General features: G+C 39.7%; 1 protein-coding gene and 1 long non-coding RNA gene across 3 annotated transcripts in view; one reads left to right on the top strand and one right to left on the bottom strand.

Annotated features, from left to right (window-relative positions):
* Positions 1 to 22,940, bottom strand: part of LOC131974542 (uncharacterized) — a 42,770-nt gene extending 19,830 nt beyond the window's left edge. Inside the window, exons 1-4 of the long non-coding RNA XR_009394667.1 lie at positions 22,797 to 22,940; positions 2,237 to 2,362; positions 1,024 to 1,210; positions 13 to 143 (exon numbers count right to left, since the gene is read on the bottom strand). This is a non-coding gene — a long non-coding RNA (uncharacterized LOC131974542). The remainder of the gene's footprint in view (positions 1 to 12; positions 144 to 1,023; positions 1,211 to 2,236; positions 2,363 to 22,796) is intronic.
* Positions 12,642 to 22,694, top strand: tbx1 (T-box transcription factor 1). 2 transcript variants are annotated; one of them, XM_059336893.1, is made up of 8 exons: positions 12,642 to 13,088; positions 14,241 to 14,631; positions 16,856 to 16,957; positions 17,378 to 17,549; positions 18,680 to 18,835; positions 19,999 to 20,066; positions 20,655 to 20,755; positions 21,629 to 22,694. In XM_059336893.1, the coding sequence occupies exons 1-8, from the start codon at positions 12,905 to 12,907 to the stop codon at positions 22,009 to 22,011; spliced, it is 1,557 nt and encodes a 518-aa protein (XP_059192876.1). In that variant the 5' UTR covers positions 12,642 to 12,904; the 3' UTR covers positions 22,012 to 22,694. The 2 variants fall into 2 exon arrangements, with proteins under 2 accessions (XP_059192876.1, XP_059192877.1); XM_059336894.1 differs by lacking the exon at positions 12,642 to 13,088 and having other exon boundaries at positions 13,880 to 14,631; positions 21,632 to 22,694.
* Positions 22,941 to 25,070: the final 2,130 nt, after the last annotated feature.

The following is a 25,070-nucleotide window of genomic DNA, read 5'->3' as shown; positions in this document are numbered from 1 at the left end:
TGGCGTTCTCACCATTGAAAGCAGCAGCAGAGATCCCAGCGGACTGACTCCTGTTTACTCTTGTTATTTGGTCAAGGACGGCTCTCTGTCACAGTATTAAGCTGATTCCCATTTCCTGCTTCTGCTATTTAAAATTAGAATACCTGAAAAATGGAAAACATTGTGGAATTTATTTTGACTCATATAGCAAAACAAAAAAATACAATTTGGAAGAGTTGTGACTTTTCAACCTTTATAATATTGGTGTTCTGCAATGTCTCCCTGAATAGTTAGCATCCCAACTATAGTGTGTAATGCTTAGTAAGCTTCACTGTGGATATGCAGCTTTCCCCACATCGCTATATTTTGGCAAAAAAATTGCCCTATGACCCTCATTCCAAGAAAGTTGCTTCGTGCTGCTATGTTAAATGTTAATTAAAAACAGAATGCATCAAATTCAGAGTGTATATATACAAAAAACAAAAGTTTATCAGTTCCAATATACAAATTATTGTATTTGTACAGTTTTCAATTCAATATATGTCACAAAGATAAACAAATTATTATTTTGTTGTATTTACACCCCAACTTTTTCAGAATTGGGTTGTAAATTAGATGTCTTTTTCCTCCAACAGTGACATGAAATATATTTTTATATTGCATCTTTGTTTTTATTAAGGAATTACAGGCATACAAATTAAATATATAACAAAGAGAAAAATATTAGATTATTTCTGAAAGGGGCTTCCATATTACATCATGTTACCATACAGCAGTTAGAACAATTTATTTTCATATTCACATGTAATTATTACTACTTCAGCCACATAATGGCTTTGATTAAAATAAAGACATTTTATACATTAGAAATAAATGTAACTCTAATTGCTGCCCCACAAAAACCATGGATTATAGAAGAAAAAGTTTTTTATAAGCTATCCTGTTTTCAAGGATATTGTAGGATATTTTTTCAACCCATAAATTAGGAAGCCAAGCTGCTCCAGGCCAGGCAGTATAGTTTGAGCCCTTCTGAGGTCCACTCACTTCAGCCTCCAGAGGCCTGACCTCGGCCCTTCGACCAGGTGAGTCCAGCTGAAAGCATTCCTTCACTGGGGGTGAGAGGTGGAGCGGGAATGTTTGGAAGACGATGCGTTGGGGTGCCGTGTTAGAAGAAGTATCTACCACCCACGATGTTGCCACACTCTCTGCTCCTCTGAAGGTCCCCTACCTGCTAATTTGCATCAGTAAACAAGCATTGGACAACTTCAAAGTGTTAACACCAATGAGGCCTGACATGGGAATGGACCTGTGTTTAAGCATGTGTGCAAGTATGTGTGTGTGTCTACATTTGTGTGTGTATTTATAGGTTTTATATCGTAGGAATACCTTTCTTAGCATTTGAGTCTGCTCAGTACAACACTGGGTGTGATTAGAAACTCATTCATTTTAATTCATAGAGTCATATGGTGATGTACATGCTATTTTTAACCTTCACATAATAAATATACATTTTTGCACAAAGCAAACTACTGGAACGGACAGCATATCAGTTTTCAAAACACAAATCAGTAAAACCCCAGTGTGTATATGTGTATGCTAAAAAGTCCATCAATGTGAATGTGTGTATACATGTTTCTTTAGATAACCACCACCCACAGAGACATGTCAGGTAAATATTTGGAGGGTAGAGGGGGGAGTGAAGTGTCCAGTGTCCAGTGTCCAGAGGACACATGCCATCTGAAGCTATCCATCCACTCCACACGGACACCTGATCCTGCATTAGACTGCCTCTGAAGATACGCAATATCACAGCTCACCCCAAACATCAACTTGAACCAAAGGGCCTCTAGCCAAATAAGTTGTTGTGTGTATAAGAACAGGTATCTTCACTCGCATGTGTGTATTTCTGCTTTTCATGACATCATGTCAGTTGACAGAATCTGAAAAGACACAGTGACTGGAAAACAATACGTTGAGTAATTGTTTTCAACGTGTGAATGTGTATGTATTGCAGACGTGTGTCTGTGTGTGTGTGTGTGTGTGTGTGTGTGTTGGGGGAGTTGTTGTCATATGTCACATGGAGTGACATAAGTGATGACAGACACTTTTCTAGGTGTGTTTTCAACAACAAAAGTGCATACTGAGGGTTTTACATGGAGGGGGAAATGCATCTGATATTCGCATGTTAACTCGCTGCATACGTTACAACAAAATCACTTTTAATGTCAGCGCCTCTTCACGGGAGTTAAAGTCCTACCTTTTGCTGTAGTGGAGGAGTTGTGCAGGTTACGTCTTGGTACCCAAATGCCCACCTCTCCCCCTGCCGTGCCAGGTGCTCTTACACCAGCAAACCACACAGGGGAGCTACTGCTTTTTCCAAGGCCTGTAACAGAGAGACACACACAGATACACACACTTACTCTTGCAGTCTCTCCAGCCAAAAATTCTCTTCAGTCAACCTGCTGCACAGGGTTCAGCACGGATCAGCGGTTGAGCTTAAAGCGACAAAGGCAGTGATTTCTCTTTACAGACAGAAGAATAACCTTAAATAAATAATATGCAAACGTGGATCTCTTGTCTTTTTTTTAAATCTTGTCCCCTGATTTTGATAATTATTTTCAACCAAAATATGGTTGTCAAAATATCAACTGATCACTGATAAATAACTCTGTCTGCTATTGAAATATAAAAATGACTGAAAACTATTTTGCCTATTTTTGATATACCCTATTCAATAGGTAAAAATAGGGCTTATTCACCATGTAATTCCTGGGATTCCTAGATTTTTCCATAACCAATAATGTAATTCTGGTTATATTTTTTTACTTACTTGATATATTTAGAAGTCTGATTTGTTGTTTTCACAAGAAAGTCAGCAACAGAGATATTATATTTCAACAGGACTAAATAAGGACTATATATTTTATTATCTATCACATATTTAGTGTAAAAGGCTTACTAGGCTTATTTTGATTTTGTTTATGTAATTTTAGTTGTAGTTTTGCTCATGCACAAATCTATTTATTACAAATTTCAAATGGTGTTGCTTTTATTTAAAGTCCAGTAAAAAGGATCAACAAGACAAAAAGGTTAAATTAAACAAAAATCTTTACAAAGGGGGGAAAAAACAACACAAAGTGAACAGTATTGATGTCCAACCCTCTTCCTCTTAGTCATATGTAAACACAACTCGGTATCTAGGACAATGATGTCAGATACGGTAAGAGACATGCAGCAAGCAAGGACATGTTCTAATAAATATCATTACATTCAAGCGAGCCGAAAATATGCCAGCCTGTGAGACGCACTGTGTGACTACAGTCAAGATTAATGAGCTGAGAAATCAGACCCAAACACAAGGCTTATTTTTTCCACATATAGTTCACTCCAGTGTTTAGGTCCTCTCAGTGTGCGCCACATGGGAGGTTGCTCTAACACGCATGACGAGAAAGATTTCTGCTATTCTGTGCTGCTCGGTTCATCTGTCAAACGGTCCACCCATATTTTACAGAGCAGGAGAGGACGATAGGGGCTTGTGGAATACCTATATGAGTATGAACGAGGAAGTGTGATATCACTGTAAATAAAGGTATTTAAAACTGTGACACACAACTCAGTTGATAGAGAGGATCCGGGATGTTTCAGAAAAGTTTACTTGGTTTGGAATGACTGGAATTAGGATTTTGGATTATAAAACGTCTTTGTTTCCTATGGTTATCAGCTTAGCTTTTACACATTGCTATGGTTCTGTGGTCCCTTTTAACTGTAAAATTTTTTTTTTTTTTAATCTTTAAAAACAAACAAACTTCTTATTCCAATTTTTACTTAGTACCAGCTGCAAAAATATATACTTCTTTAATTTTTGAATATATATATATATATAATTAAGTAATTAAGTCAGAATGAAATTGACTGTATTGTATATACAGTTTTGTATGTGTAAAACATATGTAGACCGATTCAAAAATAATTTATTACTAGAGTTTTATGTGTTCCCAATGAATTGCTAAATACATTTTTTTTGTAATATTCTGGAACATGTGTGATAATTCAATGTGCTTGGGAACAGCAAATTAATTCTTCATCATGTTCGGATATGACTTTTGTTTATTGTGACCTACAATAGACTTTGAAATATATATTTTTCTAAGGATACATAATAAATTAACTTTAAAGTATTATATATTTTTGGTCATTTTGTGTAAAAGTATATTTGGAATTAAAAGAATGTGATGAACTTTTCAATTTTAATAATAAAGTCCACACTTAAAAGCTAAAGTTAATGCTAAAAAATACATTGTGTGTACTATAGTATATAACGTTTTTTAAATATGAGTTTTATTTAGGGATGTAGACAATGTATTCTAATAGCCACAAATGTTAGAAAGAGTGTTTGGTGTGTCTAATTTTATAAATGATGCTAATAACCAATTTAATCCAATAATATTCTAATTTCCAAAAATGAAAAAAATACTACTTCACGCAAGCAGAAAAGCTTATCAATATTTCCTTAAGTAAATTCTTTGACTGCTTTGACACAATAGAAGAGGGAACTTTTTCATTATACAAGGGCCATGTAATCTCTGGACCCTTTGTTTTCCTTCAGCTCTCAAATGTTCCTCGCCACCTCCAGAGCTAATGGATGCAGATGGAGGAAGTGTTTGACATTATGGACACAGCAGTGCTTGTTTTAGAGGAACTGGTCATGTGGTCTGCCCTAGCAGGCCAAACAGTACCCCTTAATGTGACCCAGACCCCCCGGCCAACTCCAGGGGGTTTCAGGAACTGTCCGCTCTGGGGGAACTGAGTGTCAGTTTAGCTCCCCCAGTGAACACAAGTCAACATGCCTTAATCCCCCCATCACCTAAAGTTACACTTTTGGGTCTGCAATTAGCCAGGCGGCTAAATATCCCCATGTCCACTGAGCTCTCTTTTTCCGAACCCCGACATGGAGCTCCGAGCTGGGGCTGTGGCCAGTGTGCGCAGCCCTGTGCTGGGACCCAGAGGTGCTGCTTGTGCTGCAGGCTTCCATGGCACAGTGCCGGCCCAGCCACATGGTCCCTCATCTTTCACTGTCACCGTGCTGGAGAGGAAGAGATCAAAACAAACATGTGGTGGCAGGGCGAGCCTGACATGATGAATCGCTGTAATCAGTATCGGACAGCCCAGTGCTCCATCTGATTGGTGGAGGCTGCTTTTGACAGATTCTCAGAGTGACTGAGTGACAAGACGCATAGAGCCAGATCTGTGACCTGAATTAGAGCCTACAACCTGAGATATGTCGGATCCCAGCAAAGCCAAAACCAAACAAAGTCTGCAGGCCATTACACACAGAGCTACACTAAATGTAAACATTTTTGAAGGTGGGGAAATATTTCCAACATGGAAGCCGGGTGTTTGGTGGGCGCCATGTCCATTATCAACTGGCCCAGAGCCATGCCAACAGGAATGATGGGGGTGTAAATTCCAGTCCATGGTATCAGCTCCATTCTGCACATTGTTTACCTCCTGTGTGACTTCCTGCTTCTTCATCTTGGAAGAGGAGCACAGGAAGGCCCGATAGTCCCCCTCAACCCAAATCTCCATGTACGTCCAAACAAAAAGCCACATTGTAGCTCATTTTCCTGTCTCCTCCACTGCACATTTCCAGCCGGGGGTGTGGTATTGGCATTCCTCAAGGTCAAATCTCTGCATGCCTCTGATCCCCTAATTTCACTGTTTAGGGTTGGTGTGGGGGCTTCTTTAATGGACATGTTATCCACTTCCTGCTGCTGGTAAGAGGCGATCCTGATCCTGCTGTCACAGAATGAACTGCCGCGTCAAAGCCCCACTAAACACCTTCAGCGTTTCAAATTGGAGACGTACTGGAGGACTCATCATCTTACAGACCCCTGAGGTGGGAGCCTTTTTTTAACAGATTGGCCGACGAGTGGGAAAGCAAAAATGAGGAGGAGAAGGAATGAAAGAAATAGGATCAGCGCCTGAAAGGTGCATTTACTGACCGGAGTGACTAGAAAGGAAATATTCACTCAGCTGAGTTTTTGGAAGAAAAGAAGCAGACTCTGGCCACCCCGCTGGCTCGCACATTACCTCCACTAACACAGTTATTAATTTCAGCTCGAGAGGGAAAGTAGTTAATGGGATATGCACACATGCACTTAAACACACATGCACTCATACACATGCACAGTGGGCCTGTCTGTAATAGCCTTTGACTAGAGGTCTGTGGTTCAAGTTCACAGAAGCAGAGGCTGGTGAACAAGCCAGGGTGGCTGAGGGGGGACAGATGGAGCGAGCGTTCAGGGACGGCAGGGTGGAAGAAGTTTTGGGGGGGGTTAAGGGGGCATGAGGTGGTGGGGAGGGGGTCTCAGCATCGAGCCCCCTCTGCCAGAAACAACAAGCAGGCCTTCTCATATTCAAATAAATACCAAGCCAGTGGGGAGCATGGAGGGGCAGCAGATAAGGAGGAGGCAAGGGGTGAGAGCCAGACTGGAGGATGGTTTCTCTGCTACACTGAAGCCTCTTTGGGATCACGGGCCAGGCCGAGAAGAGCAAAGCAGGCAGTGACAGATTTATAATGAGCGTAGACTCTGCCCTTGTATTTAATACTGGGCTTAAGATGTATTAGGGAGACAAAGGCCGCAGATCCTGCTCGGGGAGAAGAAAGGCCTTAATTAATTTGGGGAGATCACGGAGGCCCCGAGCCCACATCATCGGTTCTTTGTGGCAGGAATGCCAGCTATTTACCGGCGCTCCAATAGGGCTGCTGGGAGAGGCGAGGTGATGATGACTGGGGCCGCTGCGGAACAGATAGGGAAAGGATACTTTTCAAAAGCTAAAAGCTTCCCAGTTTTAAAACAAAGACAGGAGGGAAAGAGAAGAAGTGATTTTGAAAAGGGATCTGACTCCAAGCAACCCCCCCTCCACCCTTCCAATGTCCTACACACACATTCCAAACTGTTATGCTCTCTCTCGGTTTCTCCATGAGAAATAAGTAACTTGATAAATACTGATAAGAACAGGAATATTCAGAATATTCCGTGATATAATAGTTCTATGCATACAGGAAATACACACAAACACATGCATACACTGCTGTTTTCCTGCCTTCATGAATTAAGAAATACAGTTTTAGTCATTTCCCTAGGCTAACAAAGGTAAGACTGTATCTCACTGTAATCTCCTGGTAGTTGGCTAATAACTTAATGATAAGAACAGTGTTGCTTCAGGTGTGGAGGGGCAGAGGGGAGCAGAGTGTCGAGGCCGGCCTGCATCGGCCGGGCTGCACAGAGGCTGTTGAAGGGCACAGTTGGCAGCTGTCAGGCCTATATTCGTTAACTCAGAGGAGACATGTGGAGAGAGGACCTTTCCTCCCAAAATAAACAAATAGTGGTGGCACACATCTTCCCAGACAACTGCAAAGAGGGAGGGAGAAAGTGAAAATTGGGCTCTTCTTTCTTTGTTTCTTTTTATTTCTGCATGGCGGCTTGGACAAATACACCAGGTAATGGAGTCGGCAAACCCCAGAATCAATAAAGATGGCTTGCAAGCACAAAATATACATTTCACACCACTGGATGTAATGTATAAACCAAATGAAAGAAACAAAAAGCCATATGAGGAGGAAGATTTTTTTGTTATAATGCAATTTTAAAACATGATATTCCACTATGGTGTAGTGATGGACTTTCTTCATTGGAAATATAAATGGATACTGTTAAGAAATAAAGTCTGCAGCCTGTTTTCATTTCCAATGTGTGTGAGAATATAAGTTGGAATTTGCCCGGGACAGACACAAGGGAATCATGAATCATGAATTTCACCTTTAGTCAGCCATTGTGTTCATTTCCATTGTGTTTTTATACATGTCCTTTTTATGATGACCCCCAAAATACAAAGAGAGCAGGGCTGAACAGGAAAACCACATTTATATGCCAACAAGGAAATGTGTTCGGGTTCATTTTTTGTTGTATTTTTTTTTCTTTCTCAGAAATAGAGAAATTACCTGTAATTTCTACAACAAGTTAATGTGGCAATAGACTAACACAGGAGTCAAATGAATGGCTTAACTGATCTGACCTATTTATAAAAAATATATACAAACACTAGATTATATGTTAGTGATTTTATTGTGTTTTATTATCCTAATATTATAACATTCCTTTATGAGTTAATATCGTTACTGTTATTGCTTTATCTATTGAAATTGACTACAGGATTACTGTACTATGGTCGCCTTTACGCATGACTAGCAGCTATTAAAGGACGATGTGGATCTGCAGTATTAACCCCGCAGCAGACGCCCACGCGCGTGCACAAAAACTCTGTTTGCACTGCAATGATCTCTTATATCCCCGAGCATATTTGCACGTAATAACTACTTTGTACATCATTAAAGCGATAATTTTTGAATGTTTTCATGATGGCAACCAACCAGCGTCATGGAAAAACTCTTCCAAATATCCAACTAACCACTGAACGACAGATGATAGAAATGGAACTACAAATAAGGAAAAACAAATACTGATGGACATCGGACAAATATTCATCACTGTGGTAAAGTGTTTGGACGTTTTTACTGAAAAACTCTAATTAGTATTTGCGCTGATGTAGATATTTCATTACGGGGAAAAACGTGGACATTTTTTAACCGGAGGAGTGAATGAAGGCATTCACAAATATAGCCATCCGATTAAATGTGACCACTGCCACTGCTTTAATGCTTATTATTATATTATTTATTTATTTATATTATTTATTGCACCTGCACGAAAAGATGTATGCTACTTCAGTTATATTGTCGTTAGAGACAGAGGCTATATTAATAATACTGATATACTAATACCGGCAGAACTGCAATTCTCTAGGTTAACCATAACGATACTCGATATTCTTAGTTATTTAAAAGGCCTTAAAAAGTCACTATTTACCACCACAGTTCTCTATCGGTAAATTATAAAAATAGAGATGATGTTTTTTGTTAATTTCCTCCGAGGTTCAATAAAGTATTTATGACTCTGAAAAAATAATAATAATAATGATCCAAAGATTCCAATAAAGGCTTTCTTATTCTGATTGCCTCGATTAATATATATTGTAAATGCAAAAAAAAAATCATTTTATCATTTCTATGTACTTGTGCCTCACTGTGACTCCGGCCTATAGATAGTAGTTGAAGCACCTTTATAAACACTTCCCCCTGCATACCTGCGTCTCTCAGTGCATTTCCTGCAGCCCCGCGGAGAGAGGGGACACCCCGGGCCCTCTGCTGTCAGCGGTCAACTGCTCACTTCCTCTCCCTCTTATTCAGGGATTTACACTAATATTTAGACAGGATAGGGTTTTATACGTGGAGTGCGCCGCCTCGCTCCCTACCGCTTCAGTCACGCAACGTGAATGTAAAAATCATTGTTTTTATGATGAGTGGAACAAGCCGTGATTTATTATCTGTTAAATGATGTGAGCGTGTAATTCATTATTTTATCAGCATGATTGTGGCACAGACGGCCTCATTAAATTAAAGAGTGGAGAAATAAAGATCTCCACAACACAAGAATAAAAACTTCAAAGGAGATTTGATGCTGTTTTATTGTGCGTCTGAGGGAAGGAGAGAGCGAGAGAGAGAGCGCACACAGGTTCTTGCAGATAAACCGATGACCTAATCACATCTCTGTTTAATAATAACAGAAATAGCAGCCGCCGAGCCTTGACGTTTACGAGATCTGTGCCATTTAATGAGGCATGGGCGGGAGGTTTTTTTTTTGGATTGGTGATTTGTCATGTTACCACAACAGGACACACAGGACCACACAGGCCTGTCCCCAGAACATGACAAGCCTCTGGTTCTCATGTAAAACAACAGCATAGGAGGATATGTGCTCAGTGAATATCACAAACTGTCAAACCAATGTTACTTACTGCAATCATACCGATGTTTTATTTTATATTTTATATATGTGTGCGTTTATGCGCTCGTTTCAGTGCGTAAAAGCGCGCGCCAGATGCCACTGGGAGGTTTGTCAGTCCTAGTGTCTCACTGAGCCGTCCGGTGACAGCAGCACTGTTCCTAAGGTGATAAGCAGAGAATAACGCTTGACAGGGGTGGATGTTGTTTTCCATAATAAAAGCATAACAATTGACAACATTTAACTCCTAAGTATGAAACAACCTGTAGTTCAGTCCTAGCGTTTCAATTTAGTCTAAATATTAAGATGAAAATATGCCTCTAACAAATTACCAAAGTTTATGTGTGGGCTCGGTTTGAATCCTGGACTCAATTACGTTTATTTTGCTGATGTACTAATTAAATACAACTCGCATTACTCCACATCAGCAAGCTTATAGGCACATACATTACACGTGAACGATAAGTGTAGCTATTTTTTATTAAAACTGTTTTTATGAAAATTGATATCAAAATGGTTAATTTAATCAACTTAATATAAACGTCGGTTTAGCAGCAACCAATGCTGTTTCTCTCTATATGAACCACATGGATTCCAACTAATTAAAAAATGTAAATAGCCTACTTTTGTAAATAAATTAAGAGTGTGTGCAATGCGGAAAATAATTTTATAAGAGCAAACAGTGATGTGATTTTATATTGACAAAGAAGCAGCAGCTAAAGAGAGCTGTGACTGTGCAACGTGTGTCCATCAGTCAGTGAACCGAGGAGCGGGCCTGTATCCTCTAATCAGTGAGGCTGCTGTGTTGTCAGCTTCGGGTCGTATACGTGCTAAACTCTTCATACAGTCCGCAGCACGTGGAGTACTGAATACAGATATTTTGATAAAGTTTAAAAAAAACATTTTTAATAAAAGTCTGTTTATTTTGCCGGATTAAAAGTGCTTCTTCTGTTAGAGATTTGCTTGAATGATGAAAATCACTATAATATTATTGAAGCTATTCATATATTCCGCATTAAAATGTACTTCAGTTTGCAGCTACTGTTTACCATTTATGGAAACTTTGTCTGCTGCAGAGCAGATATTTAGTGAGTCATCTCTTACTCACTTCTGTACTGAAGGCAGCTACATTCTTATTCCTATAAAGACTCAAAGTGTGCATTTTACTTCATATTTTCATTTATTTTGAGCTTTCCATTTGAACTCTGCTCTGGCACTTCCACGGCACTTTTCTTTAATTTGTTATGATATTTAGCTTCATTTCCCCCCACAAAAAAAGTTAAACAACTTCACATTTGTTCCTTTTAATATTTCGCCTCAAAGTTCTGTTCGTAAGTGCAGTGTTGAATGCCTCCGCTGTGCTTTGGCCGCTGCTGAGGCCTGCGAGCGAATTCCAACACAGTCTCTTCCCATTTTGATCTGCTCCTGTATTTTGTCTGTTATCACCTGAGTATTTACAAAGGAGGCTTCCGACTTGGCAATGATGAAGTGAGTCGGTATCGATGGCATCATATCTGATTAAAAAAAACTCTGAGAGGATTACATGACCAGGGCGATAGTAAGCATACATGTTTTGACTGAACCATGCATGATTTATTTTTATTTTACCACTTTGTCAATAAACTATCTATCTATCTATCTCTCTCTCTATCTATCTCTCTCTCTATCTCTCTATCTCTCTATCTCTCTATCTATCTAAATGTTTGCTATAAACAACATATAGCAGTGGTTTATATATGCTCCCTGGCTCCCGTGGAGAAACATCCAAAACAAACAGGTTTAATCCTCTAACTGCTTCATCTCATTAGACCCCCGTGGCTGCCTTCACGCTTAATTCAATGACTCCCGTGTAAATTAGAATATCCGCTCTCTCTATCGCAGCGGCTCCAACAAAACGCATCTTTGGTTGCTGAACCTCGATAAGCTGAGAAGCAACAAGGCGATAGTAAAGGCGCGAGGCGTCGAGGTCAAGTCCAACTCCGGCCTCAAGTGCCACGTGTGTTTATTCTGTTTGCTGGCTGCACTGAGGGCGTTGTGCACGGTAACATTTCTGTCCTTCTGCGTGACTTTTAGCTAGTTATAAGAGTTATAAGAGGTAAAGAGCTGCGTAAATCTCGTAAAAGTGCGTGGAAAAAAAAAATATAAATACATACATAGATGATGAGAAAAACAACTCCTAATGCGAAAAGTGTCACCTAGTTAGTCATTATTTAAATAATGTTAAATATCTGCCACTTCTCTTGATTGCATTTCTTAGTTTCATATTTTCTTTTTTGGTACAATTAAAATATATATATTTTTTTTCTGTTTGACTCTGAAACCACCCAAAACATTTGAATCTTAAGTAAACAATGTGAATTAACTTGTATTGCTTTATGTTTTATTTTCAGAGTGAGAGAGTGTGCGTGCAGCCCCTGGTGATCTCGGGGCAGGAGCAGCTCTATCTGGGTTCGGCAGTTAAAATATGCAAACGTATACATAAGCCCATAATTTAGTGGAAAGTGGTGCACTTTGAAGCCGGACATTGCAATGACGTTGGAGTTGAATTCAAATGACTGGCACTCTTATTGAAATAAAACATCCAGTGCAGAGCGCAGACACTTTTTTCCTGGTGGTGCAGGGGAGGCGTGGATCTCGCTCACTTTTGACATTCTCGCAGCAGTAGTTGCTTCTCCTCAAGGCAGTACTCAGATGACACCACCCCGCCAACGACCGGAGCAGAAACGAGGGGAGCTCTCGCTCTATTATCTGTGGATGAACTATGTTTTGACAACGGGACGTGTTTAGGGGGTTCATGGACAGAATCTGAGCAACGGGGGAGATTTTGCGTAGCTGTGGGGATACTTTAAGAACAGTCCACCCCTGACTCTCGCACCCACAGAGCGCCGGTGGCGGAATGTGAAAGCCCCATTTTGGCGCATGTTCCTCTCCATTGTGCGCAGCCTTCTCCTGCTTTCTGCTCGGTTGGAAAGCGGAGGAGGAGGAGGAGGGACGGCTTTTCGCGACTCGATCCCTTGCCTATGGACGACGGCGGTCCCCTCTCTCCAAAGGCAAATGCTTTCAGTATTGCCTCTCTGATTTCGGCTGCGGAGCAAGCAGGAAACGCAGCGTTTGATAAACAGAGCACCGGCCTGGACAAGCCAGACCTGCACAACCACAGTTCCTTAAAAATGCACTACAGCACTGTCACCCGGGAAATGGAAGGTAAATCAATTTGTTGATGCCCATAGAGCTGCTGTAGAATGTCTCCTAAATTACACAACAAATCAGCATTTTCATTATCAACGCGCAAACCCACATGTGGGTGCTTATATTTTGAATGCATGAATGAAGTTATTGTACGAATTAAATCTGACACAGTTGGCCCACCGTGAAAAAATAAATAAATAATGCAAATTCAGTAAGCTGTAAGCACCAATAGGGGAGAGAAAGCTGCATACAAAGCAGCCAGAGTGGAAAAAAGTTTCCCATTCCAAAAGCCCAACGTGTTGTTCAAAAAGTCAACTTCAATTCGTTGACAGGATCACATACATTAAAGCCAAGAAGAGGGGGGTTTACATGAGCACCCTGTGCGTAATGGTAAAAACACACCATAATAAGCATATCCAGCTCGGAGGGGGGGTGTATATCCATAGATCTATTTGTCCAATAATGAGAAAGTAACAGTCACTTGCTGTCTGTTTGTTTGTTCATGCAAATCAGTGTGTTTACCTTGTAAACCGTTTACACTCCGCTCTGCCGGTCAGATCCTCTATTGTTTGCTAACGGGGGGTGATGTGGGCGATACCCTTATCCAAAAGTTAAATGGGTGCCGGAAAGCCCATTAAAAAGGGGCGCACTTCTCTGTCAATCAGTCTCGTCCCAAGGCGAGGAAAAGGCACATTACCTGCAGTTCCTTATCTAAATAGAAATAAGAACCGGTTTTATCGCGAAGGGGAGGCCCTCTGCGTCAGATAAGAGAGGAGACTGGGTTGCAGTGTAACACACTGCAGCAGCGCACAACAGAGGCCGCTCGGAGCGCAATCGATCCGCAGCAAAAGCTCATTTACGCGCACTCGAAGATCGGTTTTGCGAATAACTCACAGATTTTACGCGAGCACGGCAGTTTTTTGGAAAACATTTCGTCACTATTCGCTATTTTAGATCAGGCAGTCTGTAGCATGCTGGCAGTGGAAGCAACCTCAGGGATTATCGAGCAGCCGAGACGGAAACTTTTAAACCGAAAGGGGGGCATTTGCGCGTGACATCTTCATCTGGAGCTCACTGAATCCTGCTTCTGTTTTCTCTATCTGTGTTATAAGCGACCTACAGTGCACGGCATATTTAGTAAAATCCAGTTTTTTGGGATGATTTCAGCCATATCCAGTCCGTGGCTGACGCAGCTGTCCCATTTTTGCGATGTTGCAGCCTTCACGACGAGCAGCCTGAGCAGCCTCAACACGCCGGGGGGCTACCACCTCTCTCCGTCCCCCGGGGACCCTTACAGCCAACATGAGTCCCATTTCGAGCCCTGCCCGGCCGCCCAGCACAACTACAACTACCCGGGGTCTAACCCGGGCCAGGCCCCGCCGAGTGACAGCGGGACTGCCAACTGCTCCTCGTCCTCCGCCAACTCCACACCGAACGGCAAAACGATCGTGAAGAAGAACCCCAAAGTGGCCAACATTAACGTCCAGCTGGAGATGAAAGCTTTATGGGACGAATTTAATCAGCTGGGCACGGAGATGATCGTTACCAAAGCTGGCAGGTGAGCACAAATAATATAGAAAAAAATGCTTTTTGTGCACCTTTGGGTAGACGGATTAGCTACAGAGCACAATATGTTTGATTGCAATAAATAATATTACTACTAAAACCATGGCATCAAAAGACGATTTTACAGGCTATAAATATAATGGAAATGTTTTTGGGGTTTTTTAGCATTTATGCTGATGACGCAAATCAGATACGCAGGATTGCCTTTAGGCCTATATTTCTTCTATATGATTTTATTTGGAAAAATATATCACTGCAAATAGTATGCACCAAATGAGGATAAGGTTTCAGATATATTTTTTATAGTTTAATAAAAAATATATTTGGTACTTTTTTTCTGGAGTTTATAATGAGAAAACGTGTTTGTTAATATTTGCAGTTTAATTGGAAGTTGTTTTTATTAATTCAGATGAAATATTTTAGGTCCAGACTGAAAAAACTGCATTGCATTAAAACAGTTAACATGAATTATCATTCTTCTTCTTGCACATAAAGCCCTAAAATGTGTGTTTATAATCTGAATGAATTAAATTAATGGGCACTGACATAATCTTTATGTCGTCTGACTTTATCAATTATATTTAATGTATAGCAGTTGACGGCAGTTGCTGGAGATATTTTAAAGATGAGGCCAAACGAATGGAGTCTTTTCTATGTGCATGTGTGTGTGTTGTGTTTGTGTGTCAGCTGTAAACACCATGTTGATGTGATCCTGCTGTGTTTTATAGATCCAATAAGGAGAACTGTAGTAGCTGTTTTCCTTCACCGCCTGTCTTCATTTTACGCGCCGCTTTTTGTACGGAACGTTGTGGTTTATTATCGTTAAACGAAGTTCAGCTGCTATAAACTGATTACATTGTTTTTATTCAGGCCTCGACACGTGTTTACCCTTTTCTTATTTCCTCATTACGGGAGTGTCTGTCTGCGTCCCTCCCTTTCCAATTCAGTCTCACAAAAACACCGTTTAGTTACATGAATTGCATGAACACACATACATCTGTTTTTTTATGTAGTTATTAATTTAGATATATACAGATAATGGCAATTAAAGGAAACCCTATTGTTGAAAAGGGGCAATTTTTTTAATATAATATAGGCCTATACTTTACCCTGTAACCAGCGTTGACCTCTGACCCCTGTGGAGATCCAATACAATAATACGCTAATATTCAGTACTATTATTCTACCACTAAATATGTTGCGCATATGCGTTTTTCTGTATTCTAGTAATATAAAGAGGCATGAGGTCATTGATTTAATCCTGAAAGTGAGGGCTGAGTTTCGCCGCTCTGCACTGTCTGACAGGAGAAAGGAGACCTGCGGCAGAGCACTTTAGAGGCTCCTTCAGCCTCACCTAGCCACAACACTGACGTTAATTGAGCGTTGATTTTAGGATCCCTTTCACTGACTCGGCGGATTACTTAACTTCCAGACCAGGTTCTGGGGGTTATGGATCTGCCTTACATAGATGATGTGGAGGGGGGGAAACAAATTCTTGTGGTGATGGGCGCTGACTGAACCGCTGCATCTATAACATCAAAACTCAAAGCGATTAAACATTTCTGGCGACAAAGCAGAAACGTTATTATTAATAAATGAATATATCAGCGTGCACAGAGCACTGCATATTCATTTCCCCAGTTGTATTTTTTCAGGACAATATTCTGTATATTTTTCCGCCTCGATTCTGATGATAATATAAAGGTTTAAATTTAAAACTCGGTTAGTGCCACACCTCGCCTACCCAAATAACGCGTGAGTTTCCACTACGTGTGTGTGTGTGTGTGTGTGTGTGTGTGTGTGTGTGTGTGTGTGTGTGTGTGTGTGTGTGTGTAGGTAGGCCTTCTTATGTCTGGAACTCATCAGAACAGCAGAAGAGAAGTTAAAGAGTCTTGCCAGAAGTTATAAAAGCGAAGCTAAAAGGCAACAAACTCAAAGCTCCATTCAGATGAATGAGAGTTTTATCTGGTTACGCACGGACTCAATCACGTCACGTCCACTATACTTTGAAGCTTCTGTCTGCTCTGAAAACATGCCGGCATTGTGTAAAATACTTTGGCAAAAATCATTTGTTGGCTCCTCTGACGAATATCAAATAATTCAAAAATTTCGCGCGCACACACGATCCAGTTTTTTAAAAAGTAGAAACTTTATTTAAAAAAAAGAATAATGTAAGCAGCATTTAAACGAGGCCTCGTGTTTTTTTTTTTAACCAGGAGAATGTTTCCAACGTTCCAAGTGAAAATATTTGGGATGGATCCCATGGCAGACTACATGCTCCTGATGGACTTCCTGCCCGTAGACGACAAACGTTACAGGTAACTTTTTTTGGATGCAACACACATCTGTCACTACAGGACTGCAAAATATTGTACTAGTCCGGAGGATCTTACTGAGCTGCACAACCCGCACAGAATTAAATCAAACAAGCAGAAGTTATTTAAAAAAATCCAGTATATATATATATATATATATATATATATATATATATATATATATATATATATATATATGGAAATATAATAATAATAATTATATATATATATATATATATATTATTATTATTATATTTCCACGAGTAACCGATTTATTTTGGAAATATGTTGGTAATTATATGCTAGAAAATGCGACTCATTTAATGCCTTTTGTCATTTAAATAGCCACACATGTCAAGACATGCATGTACACTTTGTATATAATGGGCCTTGTATCTCATGAAATGTTTTCCGATCTTACAGGTATGCTTTCCACAGCTCATCGTGGCTGGTTGCCGGTAAGGCGGACCCCGCCACACCGGGCAGAGTCCACTACCACCCGGACTCTCCGGCCAAAGGCGCGCAGTGGATGAAGCAGATCGTCTCTTTTGATAAACTCAAACTCACTAACAACCTGCTGGATGACAACGGCCATGTAAGTACACGAGTCAAAATAACTGCATGCAGCAGAAACTAATGAGACCACAAAACATATTGCATGAAGGCAATTATAACAAAGAACGTTAATCATACCAACGCAAATATTTAAGTAAAAACACACAGGCATGTAACTGACTGTTATGATATACATTAGGCCTACTTAGCACCACAGTGAGAGATGCTACAGACCTCTTGATGGGTGAAAAATACTACAACGTGGTGACTGCATTAAGTGTAAACTCGCTATTTAGACATTTTATTCGCCCTCAGATTGATTGATACAAGAGATATAACAGTAATAAAGTTTGATATTTTGACTAATAGTCAGATGCTGCCAAACACCTATTTTCAATCCACAAAAATGCCGCTGCACACGAGGCTTTAGTCCAAAAATGACGGCAAGGAAGTGGAATATTTCACCACTGGAAATTATTTCAGCCCTCTCAGCTTGATCTTCCACTCTTTCTGAGTGTTTCCGCGTGTCGCTGCATTAGTTGTGAAATCAGTAAGAAAAAGGGCACATTTTCCAGCTCTGGGGGTATATTTTAACACATATGAAAAATTGTGAGGCAAGGTCAGGAATGCTGGATGGAAATTGTGATATGGGCTATAAATCGAGACGACGGTCATTAGGCCTTCTGCTCCATGGGCAGGCTGTTAAATGAGAATAGTCCTGATAAAATATTGTCAGGCGACATTTATATTTTTAGAAAAAAGCAATAGATTTAGATGTTTCTAGTCACACGACTGCACATTTAAGATGATAACTGCGTCCGGTTAATTACGCATTTAATGGCATTTACCAAAGCTGCATATTTATATCCACAAATACGTCATTTTAGAGATGACTGACAAGGATTTCATGTTGTTTGTTAATTTCTATAAAACATTTTATAGGTATAACTCGATGAACTACCTCGTTTGGTCTCTATATAAATATTATTATAAATTATTTTATCCGACCATTATTTATTCATTAATTGCTCAATCTTGTTTATTATGGCTCAATAATAAAAGTTTAAGATCGAAAATAGTCTGACTTGTGGAGTTAAATCTCCATTTTGCCAGTGCAGTGTTGGATTATAAATCCACATTATTCCTAATGAATCATTTGGTTCTTTACAGATCATTCTGAACTCTATGCACCGCTACCAGCCCAGGTTTCATGTGGTTTATGTGGACCCCCGCAAGGACAGCGAGAAATATGCCGAGGAGAATTACAAAACCTTTGTTTTTGAGGAAACCCGCTTCACAGCGGTCACAGCGTACCAGAACCACCGGGTAAGAAGCCTTTATCACCCTGTTATATATCTATCTGTATGGAACTCAATAGAGACCAGCTATGTGTGTGGGATGTGACCTGATTCTAAAGGCATTTTAATTTAAGTATTACGGGCACAGTTATACCAAGAAAAAATATTGTCAAATTTATCAAGTTATATATATTAATCAATAAATTAAGATAAGTAGTCTGTTTTTGTTAATCACCGCTACAGTTTATTGTGTAAAAGCCTAAAAAATGAATAAGTTGTTCTCAGTAATACAATCAGCTAATTCTTCCATTGGGCGCTTTTTACGCGTAAATCTTGCCTTTTCTCTGTGCGCGCAACTGTGCGCCCTTTTTCTGCGTCGCTCTGTTTTCCATCAGATTCTGCGTCTGTTTAGATTTACACATCAGTGCATTCAGCGTTTATTCAGGGCGATTCGTAACGAGTGATAGAATAAAATACCATGCCATTACAAGGAACAGTGCATTATTGTGATTGTAATATTTCCGTGACTACACAGTGATCAGTCTGAGGGAGGGAAATCATCTGTTCTACTTTATGTCAAATGTGATTTACTAAAGGATGAATAATTTTTACACTTGAAGCCCCGGTGGCTACAGCTTCAGTCACAGTGGGTTATTTATGGCCTTTACAATGTGATTCATGATATGGAGACAAAATGACACAAATTAGCATAACTTGATTTAGAATGTTGTCTACGGATAATGATGATGAGAAACTACACAAGTTGTGATTATGAATAATTTATAAATAGGACTGCTGTGCCTCTATGGAATTCTACAAATAAGACAGCTGTTTCTATTTCTTAACATAAATGTTCAGCTGTTTTTATTTCTTAACAAAAATATTCAGAAATAAATTGTGCAACAATATAAGCTGGCAGTTATGTTAATTCACTTGTGTTTTAAATAACATATGATGCTGTAGCCCTGAACAATAGCTCTTTAGCTATTTACTCATATTTTATTAAAGCCAGCAGTGTTTTCAAATGTGATTTTTTTTATGAGACAGAAGGGGTTTTCCATTAAAATTGTCCGTTCATCATGGTCGTCCTTTCTAATAGAAATCAAATGCCTTATGGATATGGAAATGACATTGTTTATGACTACAACATGCAGCACTGAGGTTTATTTGATGTTGTGCTCTGGATTCCAGATCACACAGCTGAAGATAGCCAGCAATCCTTTTGCAAAAGGCTTCAGGGACTGTGATCCAGAGGACTGGTGAGCATTTACCCTCAAACAATATAGTCTTATTGGCATGCTTCCACATGGTGTAAAAAATGTGCAACAGAGCCGGCTGGGCCAGAGAACATTCGCAAAATACCTTTGCTGTTTGTTTTATCACACACAGGTGCCAGATGGATAGAGTTTACCTCATAAAAACACACAATGAGTGCCATGACATTTATAAATTACTGGATATTGTTTGGAAGTGAATTGACTGTGCTTTTCTGTCAATTACCAGGCACTCTTTTAATTGTAACAATAGAGTTAACTCCACCCATCTGGTATAGTCAGCCTCCGTGCACATACTTATTCCAAATGCTGCTCATCCAGCAATGCAAATTAAATTTTTTAGAACATCAAGTGAACAGATAACACTTTGGATTATTTGATAGAACAGGCCAATCTGAGTGATGTAATAGGTAGCTTCACATTTAATTTACTGTAAATTAAGGTCCTGTCAATGTACAAATGCTAATTTCATGCAACAGTGTAAAATGTATTTATCATTTTAATATATAATAAAGAAATGCCCTTGACATTCATTAAATGAGTATGTAACTGAATCCTGTCTCCTTGTTCCAGGCCCAGGAATCACAGGCCAGGCTCTCTGCCAATAATGAGTGCCTTTGCCAGAACAAGAAACCCAATGTCATCTCCCCCTCAGCAGAACGGCACAGAGAAAGGTCTGCAGCTCGCTCTGTGTTTCATTTCAAAACTCAGGCCTGCTATCAAACATGAAACAAAGTCACATTCAGTTATTCTGCCTTGAGAGGAAATGTTTGTCTTTCAATTGTTGCTTATTTCACATCAATTTATCTTAATTTTCTATCTTTAACTTAAGCACAGTGGTGCAGTTGCAATATTAAGCCAGTTCTGGCTTTTAATTAAATATCATGCACCAGCCAGTCAATGTCATCCACTGCCGACATAATAGAGGTTTTATTTGCTGTTATATAACTGACCACAGTTTCCTAATACAGTAAAAACCTGCATGAAGATAATATTTTCTTGCCATAAAGATTATTTTATTTATTAGCTCAATAATAATCATTTCAGATTTTCATTCTGACTTTAAAAACATATAATCTATCTGCAGGAATTTAATGACAGTTATCTTTTGGAAAGCTCCTATTTGGAATTTATTCTGCAACTATTTTAAGAGGAACACATCCTTTTATATGCATGAATATTTTTAATGATTACATACATTAATATTTAATTTATTTAATTTTTTTCTGGTTTTCGATGCAGACTTTTATTATCTATTGAGGAAAACACTGTTTTCACCATGCAAATTCCACAATAAATATTGCTCATTTTTAGGCAATTACAGTTTTTAAATTATATTTTTTATACATCAGCGCACAGAGCAAATTGCTCTTGTTTTTAACTTTAAAAATATGCGTATGAGGATTCAAAAACCTGTACAATATAACCTCCTGTAGTTTGGAGTGCAGAATTGAACACACACACACAGTTTATGAAAATAATACATAACTTGCTGGTATGCACAACACACTGGCTCACTGACTCTTCTTATGTCTCTTCCTGCACAGAAGACGGTAGGCGGGAGTACGAGCGAGACCCCAGCGGCACGCCCATACACGCCGACCCGGCTCACCAACTGATGTCCCGGGTCCTCAGCCCCGCCCTGCCCGTCCCAGGAGGCCTCCACGGCGTCTCACTCACCAGTGGCCGACCCAGTCCTCCCCACGACCTCCGCCCGGACCCCCACACTTTACCCCCGGACACCCTGCACCACCACCCTTACAAGTATCCCACCACCTATGAACACTACCTGGGAGCCAAGACCAGGCCGTCACCCTATCCTTTACCCAGTATCAGAGGACACACGTACCACCACCACATGAACCCAGCCACAGCTAACATGTACTCAGCCACCAGCGGCCCCTCTAACTATGACTACGGGCCCAGATAATGACTGCCATCCACCACAGCTAACGGCGCTCAGCACTGTTGGAATGGAAACAGGCAGGAAAGGCAACACAGTCCTGTCTATTGACGGCTTATGCAACCTGTGTGGTGCGTTCACGGGCTGAAACTCTGCTGGATAAACCCTGCCGTATTTATTTAAAGGAAATGCATCTTTGCGTTAAGCACGGGCACCTGCTCCGAGTCCTTGAAGAGGTCTGCTTTGACCTTTGAACCCAAATGGCAATAGCACAACACCAGGGCACCTCTAACCTGAGCGGTGCAGACATTGAGCCAGCAAACAGAGGAGACAGGAGGGACCTCTCCTTAACACAGACAATGCCTTTGGTCACAGACTGGAATTGAATTCTCTTTTTTTTGTGTTGGATGCACTTTTTGATTTGCCTTGTTTTTATTGCTTTCAAAAAAGCCATATGTTATATAGTCCATCAACCTTCTAGGTAGACGAGATGTTTGCATGTTGGGCTCATCAGAGAGGGTGTCGAAACACATCCAAATGTTTTTGTTTGAGGAAAAAAAAATACAAGATTTGATTTTGAAACGTTCTGAACATCTTGAGCCGCTCTGAGAAGCTTGTACCATGGCACTGACTTGCAGCAATTCAAAGTAAATAAATGAAGCAGAATGACTGTTCTGTATCTGTAAAATAAACATTAAATTCTTGTAATTCATAAAAAAAAAACTGTCTTTGAGCAGATCTTCCATTCAAAGCCCTGTTTGCTGTTGCACTGCCGGAGGGGGAGGGTAGGTTAAAAAAAAAAAAAAACTTACCTCACTGATAGCATTGTTCTGGTTTCTCCAACCGGATTTTCCCAGTTGAATTGGGTTGAGGTGTCCGCTGTTCTTGCAGTCATTAGAAGTCAGGACTTGGAGGTTGTCTAAACATTACTGCACTGTAGTTTAAATGTTGAAATCTGCACCTGGTTGTATGAAAAGAGCATATACATATCGACATATAAATGCATTCAGCGACCATACTTCCTCTACACACATCCCTTGGATATAATAAACCGAATGAGGCAGCTGTGTCCAAAATACAGACTGCAATTTTCTGCTTAACTCTTTCACTGATTAACAAATAAAATCTAGAGCAAGATGTCATTAAAAACTGTATTACTGTAATGAAAGACTTTAAAATCTATATATGTTTTAATATTTTAAAAAGTTGTGCTTTAGACTATTGGGATATAGATGCTTTTAGGTATTTGGAAAAGTATACAACTTATTAGACTTATTATTTATTTATTAATTATTATTATTATTATTATTATTATACTATTGCACAAATAATTTGGAGAAAAAAATTCTGTAAAAGGAGTTTTCTGCCAAGAACAAAAGAAACAATGTCATGTCATAATACAAACTTGCAGCATGTCATAATACAGAAAGGCAGCCTTTACTTTTCCCCTCTCCCCAAAAGGATATCATTGCTCAAATTTAATGGGACAGTTGAGTGATATTTTAAGAATGTCACCGTCTCCTATCTGTGCAGCCATTTCCATGTCCCATTTGAAGTCCTGTGAGGAATGCTTTGTTGTCAAGGTTAATCTCGTTGGGGGGGAAAGTCTGCTTTGGGATTGTTGCCTGTCACGATACAGAGGGAAACGCACCCTAATGATTCATTTCAATAATGTATTTTTCTCCTTGAACCCTGCTGCCATTGAGCAGAACGCTTGGGGAAAGGATGCCCGAGGGCGCATGACCTCTGACTGTTTAATGGCTTGTAAAGGTGTCAAAGGTTAAATAATGTTTCCACTCATTTAAACGCACACTAATCGGTCGTAGAATTGTTTAGTTTGTTTGGCCAATAACTAAAGCATTAACTTTACAATGGAACTGTACTATGAAGCTAATATGGACAATGACGTCGTAATTAATTTTAAACTAGCCTGAAACGTCTATGCTAGTTAGCCTTATGAAAAAAATATAAAATATAACGTACAATAGCTGATATTTGACAAGAAGACTTCACCAACCTCACGGCAAATTAATTATACGTTTTGCGTCAATTCATTTTAAGTTCAGAAGGAATTATATGGTGTATTTATGTTTCTTTTAGTCGGCTAATTGGAAAAGTTGACATTATGTATTTTACTATTTTATAGAACTCTGCAGACTATCGGGTATTTAAATATATTTTTTCTACAGTCGAGTCAGGCTATTTAAAAGGAAAATAACGAATAACCCAAACATACACGTTTTTTTGTAGACTATTGTACTTGCCAACACAGCCTGTTCAATGTAATGTGTTCCTGTGCAGTCTGGTCAGGAAGCCGCCTGGTGTGGACCGACGCCGGCTGCAGGTGCTGAGGAGCAGCCGGTCTGAAGCTCCACGACAAGATGCTGGGTCTCTCCCCACATCGCCGGGGCTCGCGGAAGGGTAGCACGCGGGGGTAAGAGTGGGGAAGAAGGGTCAAAAGGCCATAAGCGGACTAATTATAGGTTTCACAACAGGGACAAAAACATCTATGAGACTGCTACTGCACGTCCTAGGCTATTTAGTGGAACGTAGTCCGTGTACGAAACGGTAACTGTGACCTCGTGTCAGTGGCAATAGTAAGTCCAAAACTACAATTACTTGTATTTTCTGAAAATAAAAATAAATAAATAATAAAGTTAATTGAAAAGGAGTAGTGGCAAATTCCTGGGCCCCATTTTTTCCACTAAGAAAAACCTAATTAAGTAAAAAAAAAAAAAAAAAAGGTAACAAACACTTGTGGAGGAAGCATTCAGATCCTTTACTCCAGTAATAATAGCAATATTGCAATATAAAATGCTCCATCACAAGTAATAGCTCTCCTATGAAGACGATTGGTAAAATGTTATTAATGTATCAAAAGTAAGTGCTAAAAATTCAGTGTGCGATTCTATCATATTGGAGTTTTATCAGCCATGGCCATACGCAGCATTTCACTGCTGTAACTTGCAATGGTGGACCTTATTTAACTACTTTAAGCTCTATAGGAGTTAAATCCACAAAAATGCCTAATATCTTGTTTAGCTCGTTATCTACATGAAAATATATATCTGTAAATAAACTATATT

This window comes from Centropristis striata, chromosome 7 (genome assembly GCF_030273125.1).
Source record: "Centropristis striata isolate RG_2023a ecotype Rhode Island chromosome 7, C.striata_1.0, whole genome shotgun sequence".
Lineage (NCBI taxonomy): Eukaryota > Metazoa > Chordata > Actinopteri > Perciformes > Serranidae > Centropristis > Centropristis striata.
Note: the sequence above shows the minus strand (reverse complement) of the source record. Positions and strands in the feature narration are given on the sequence as shown.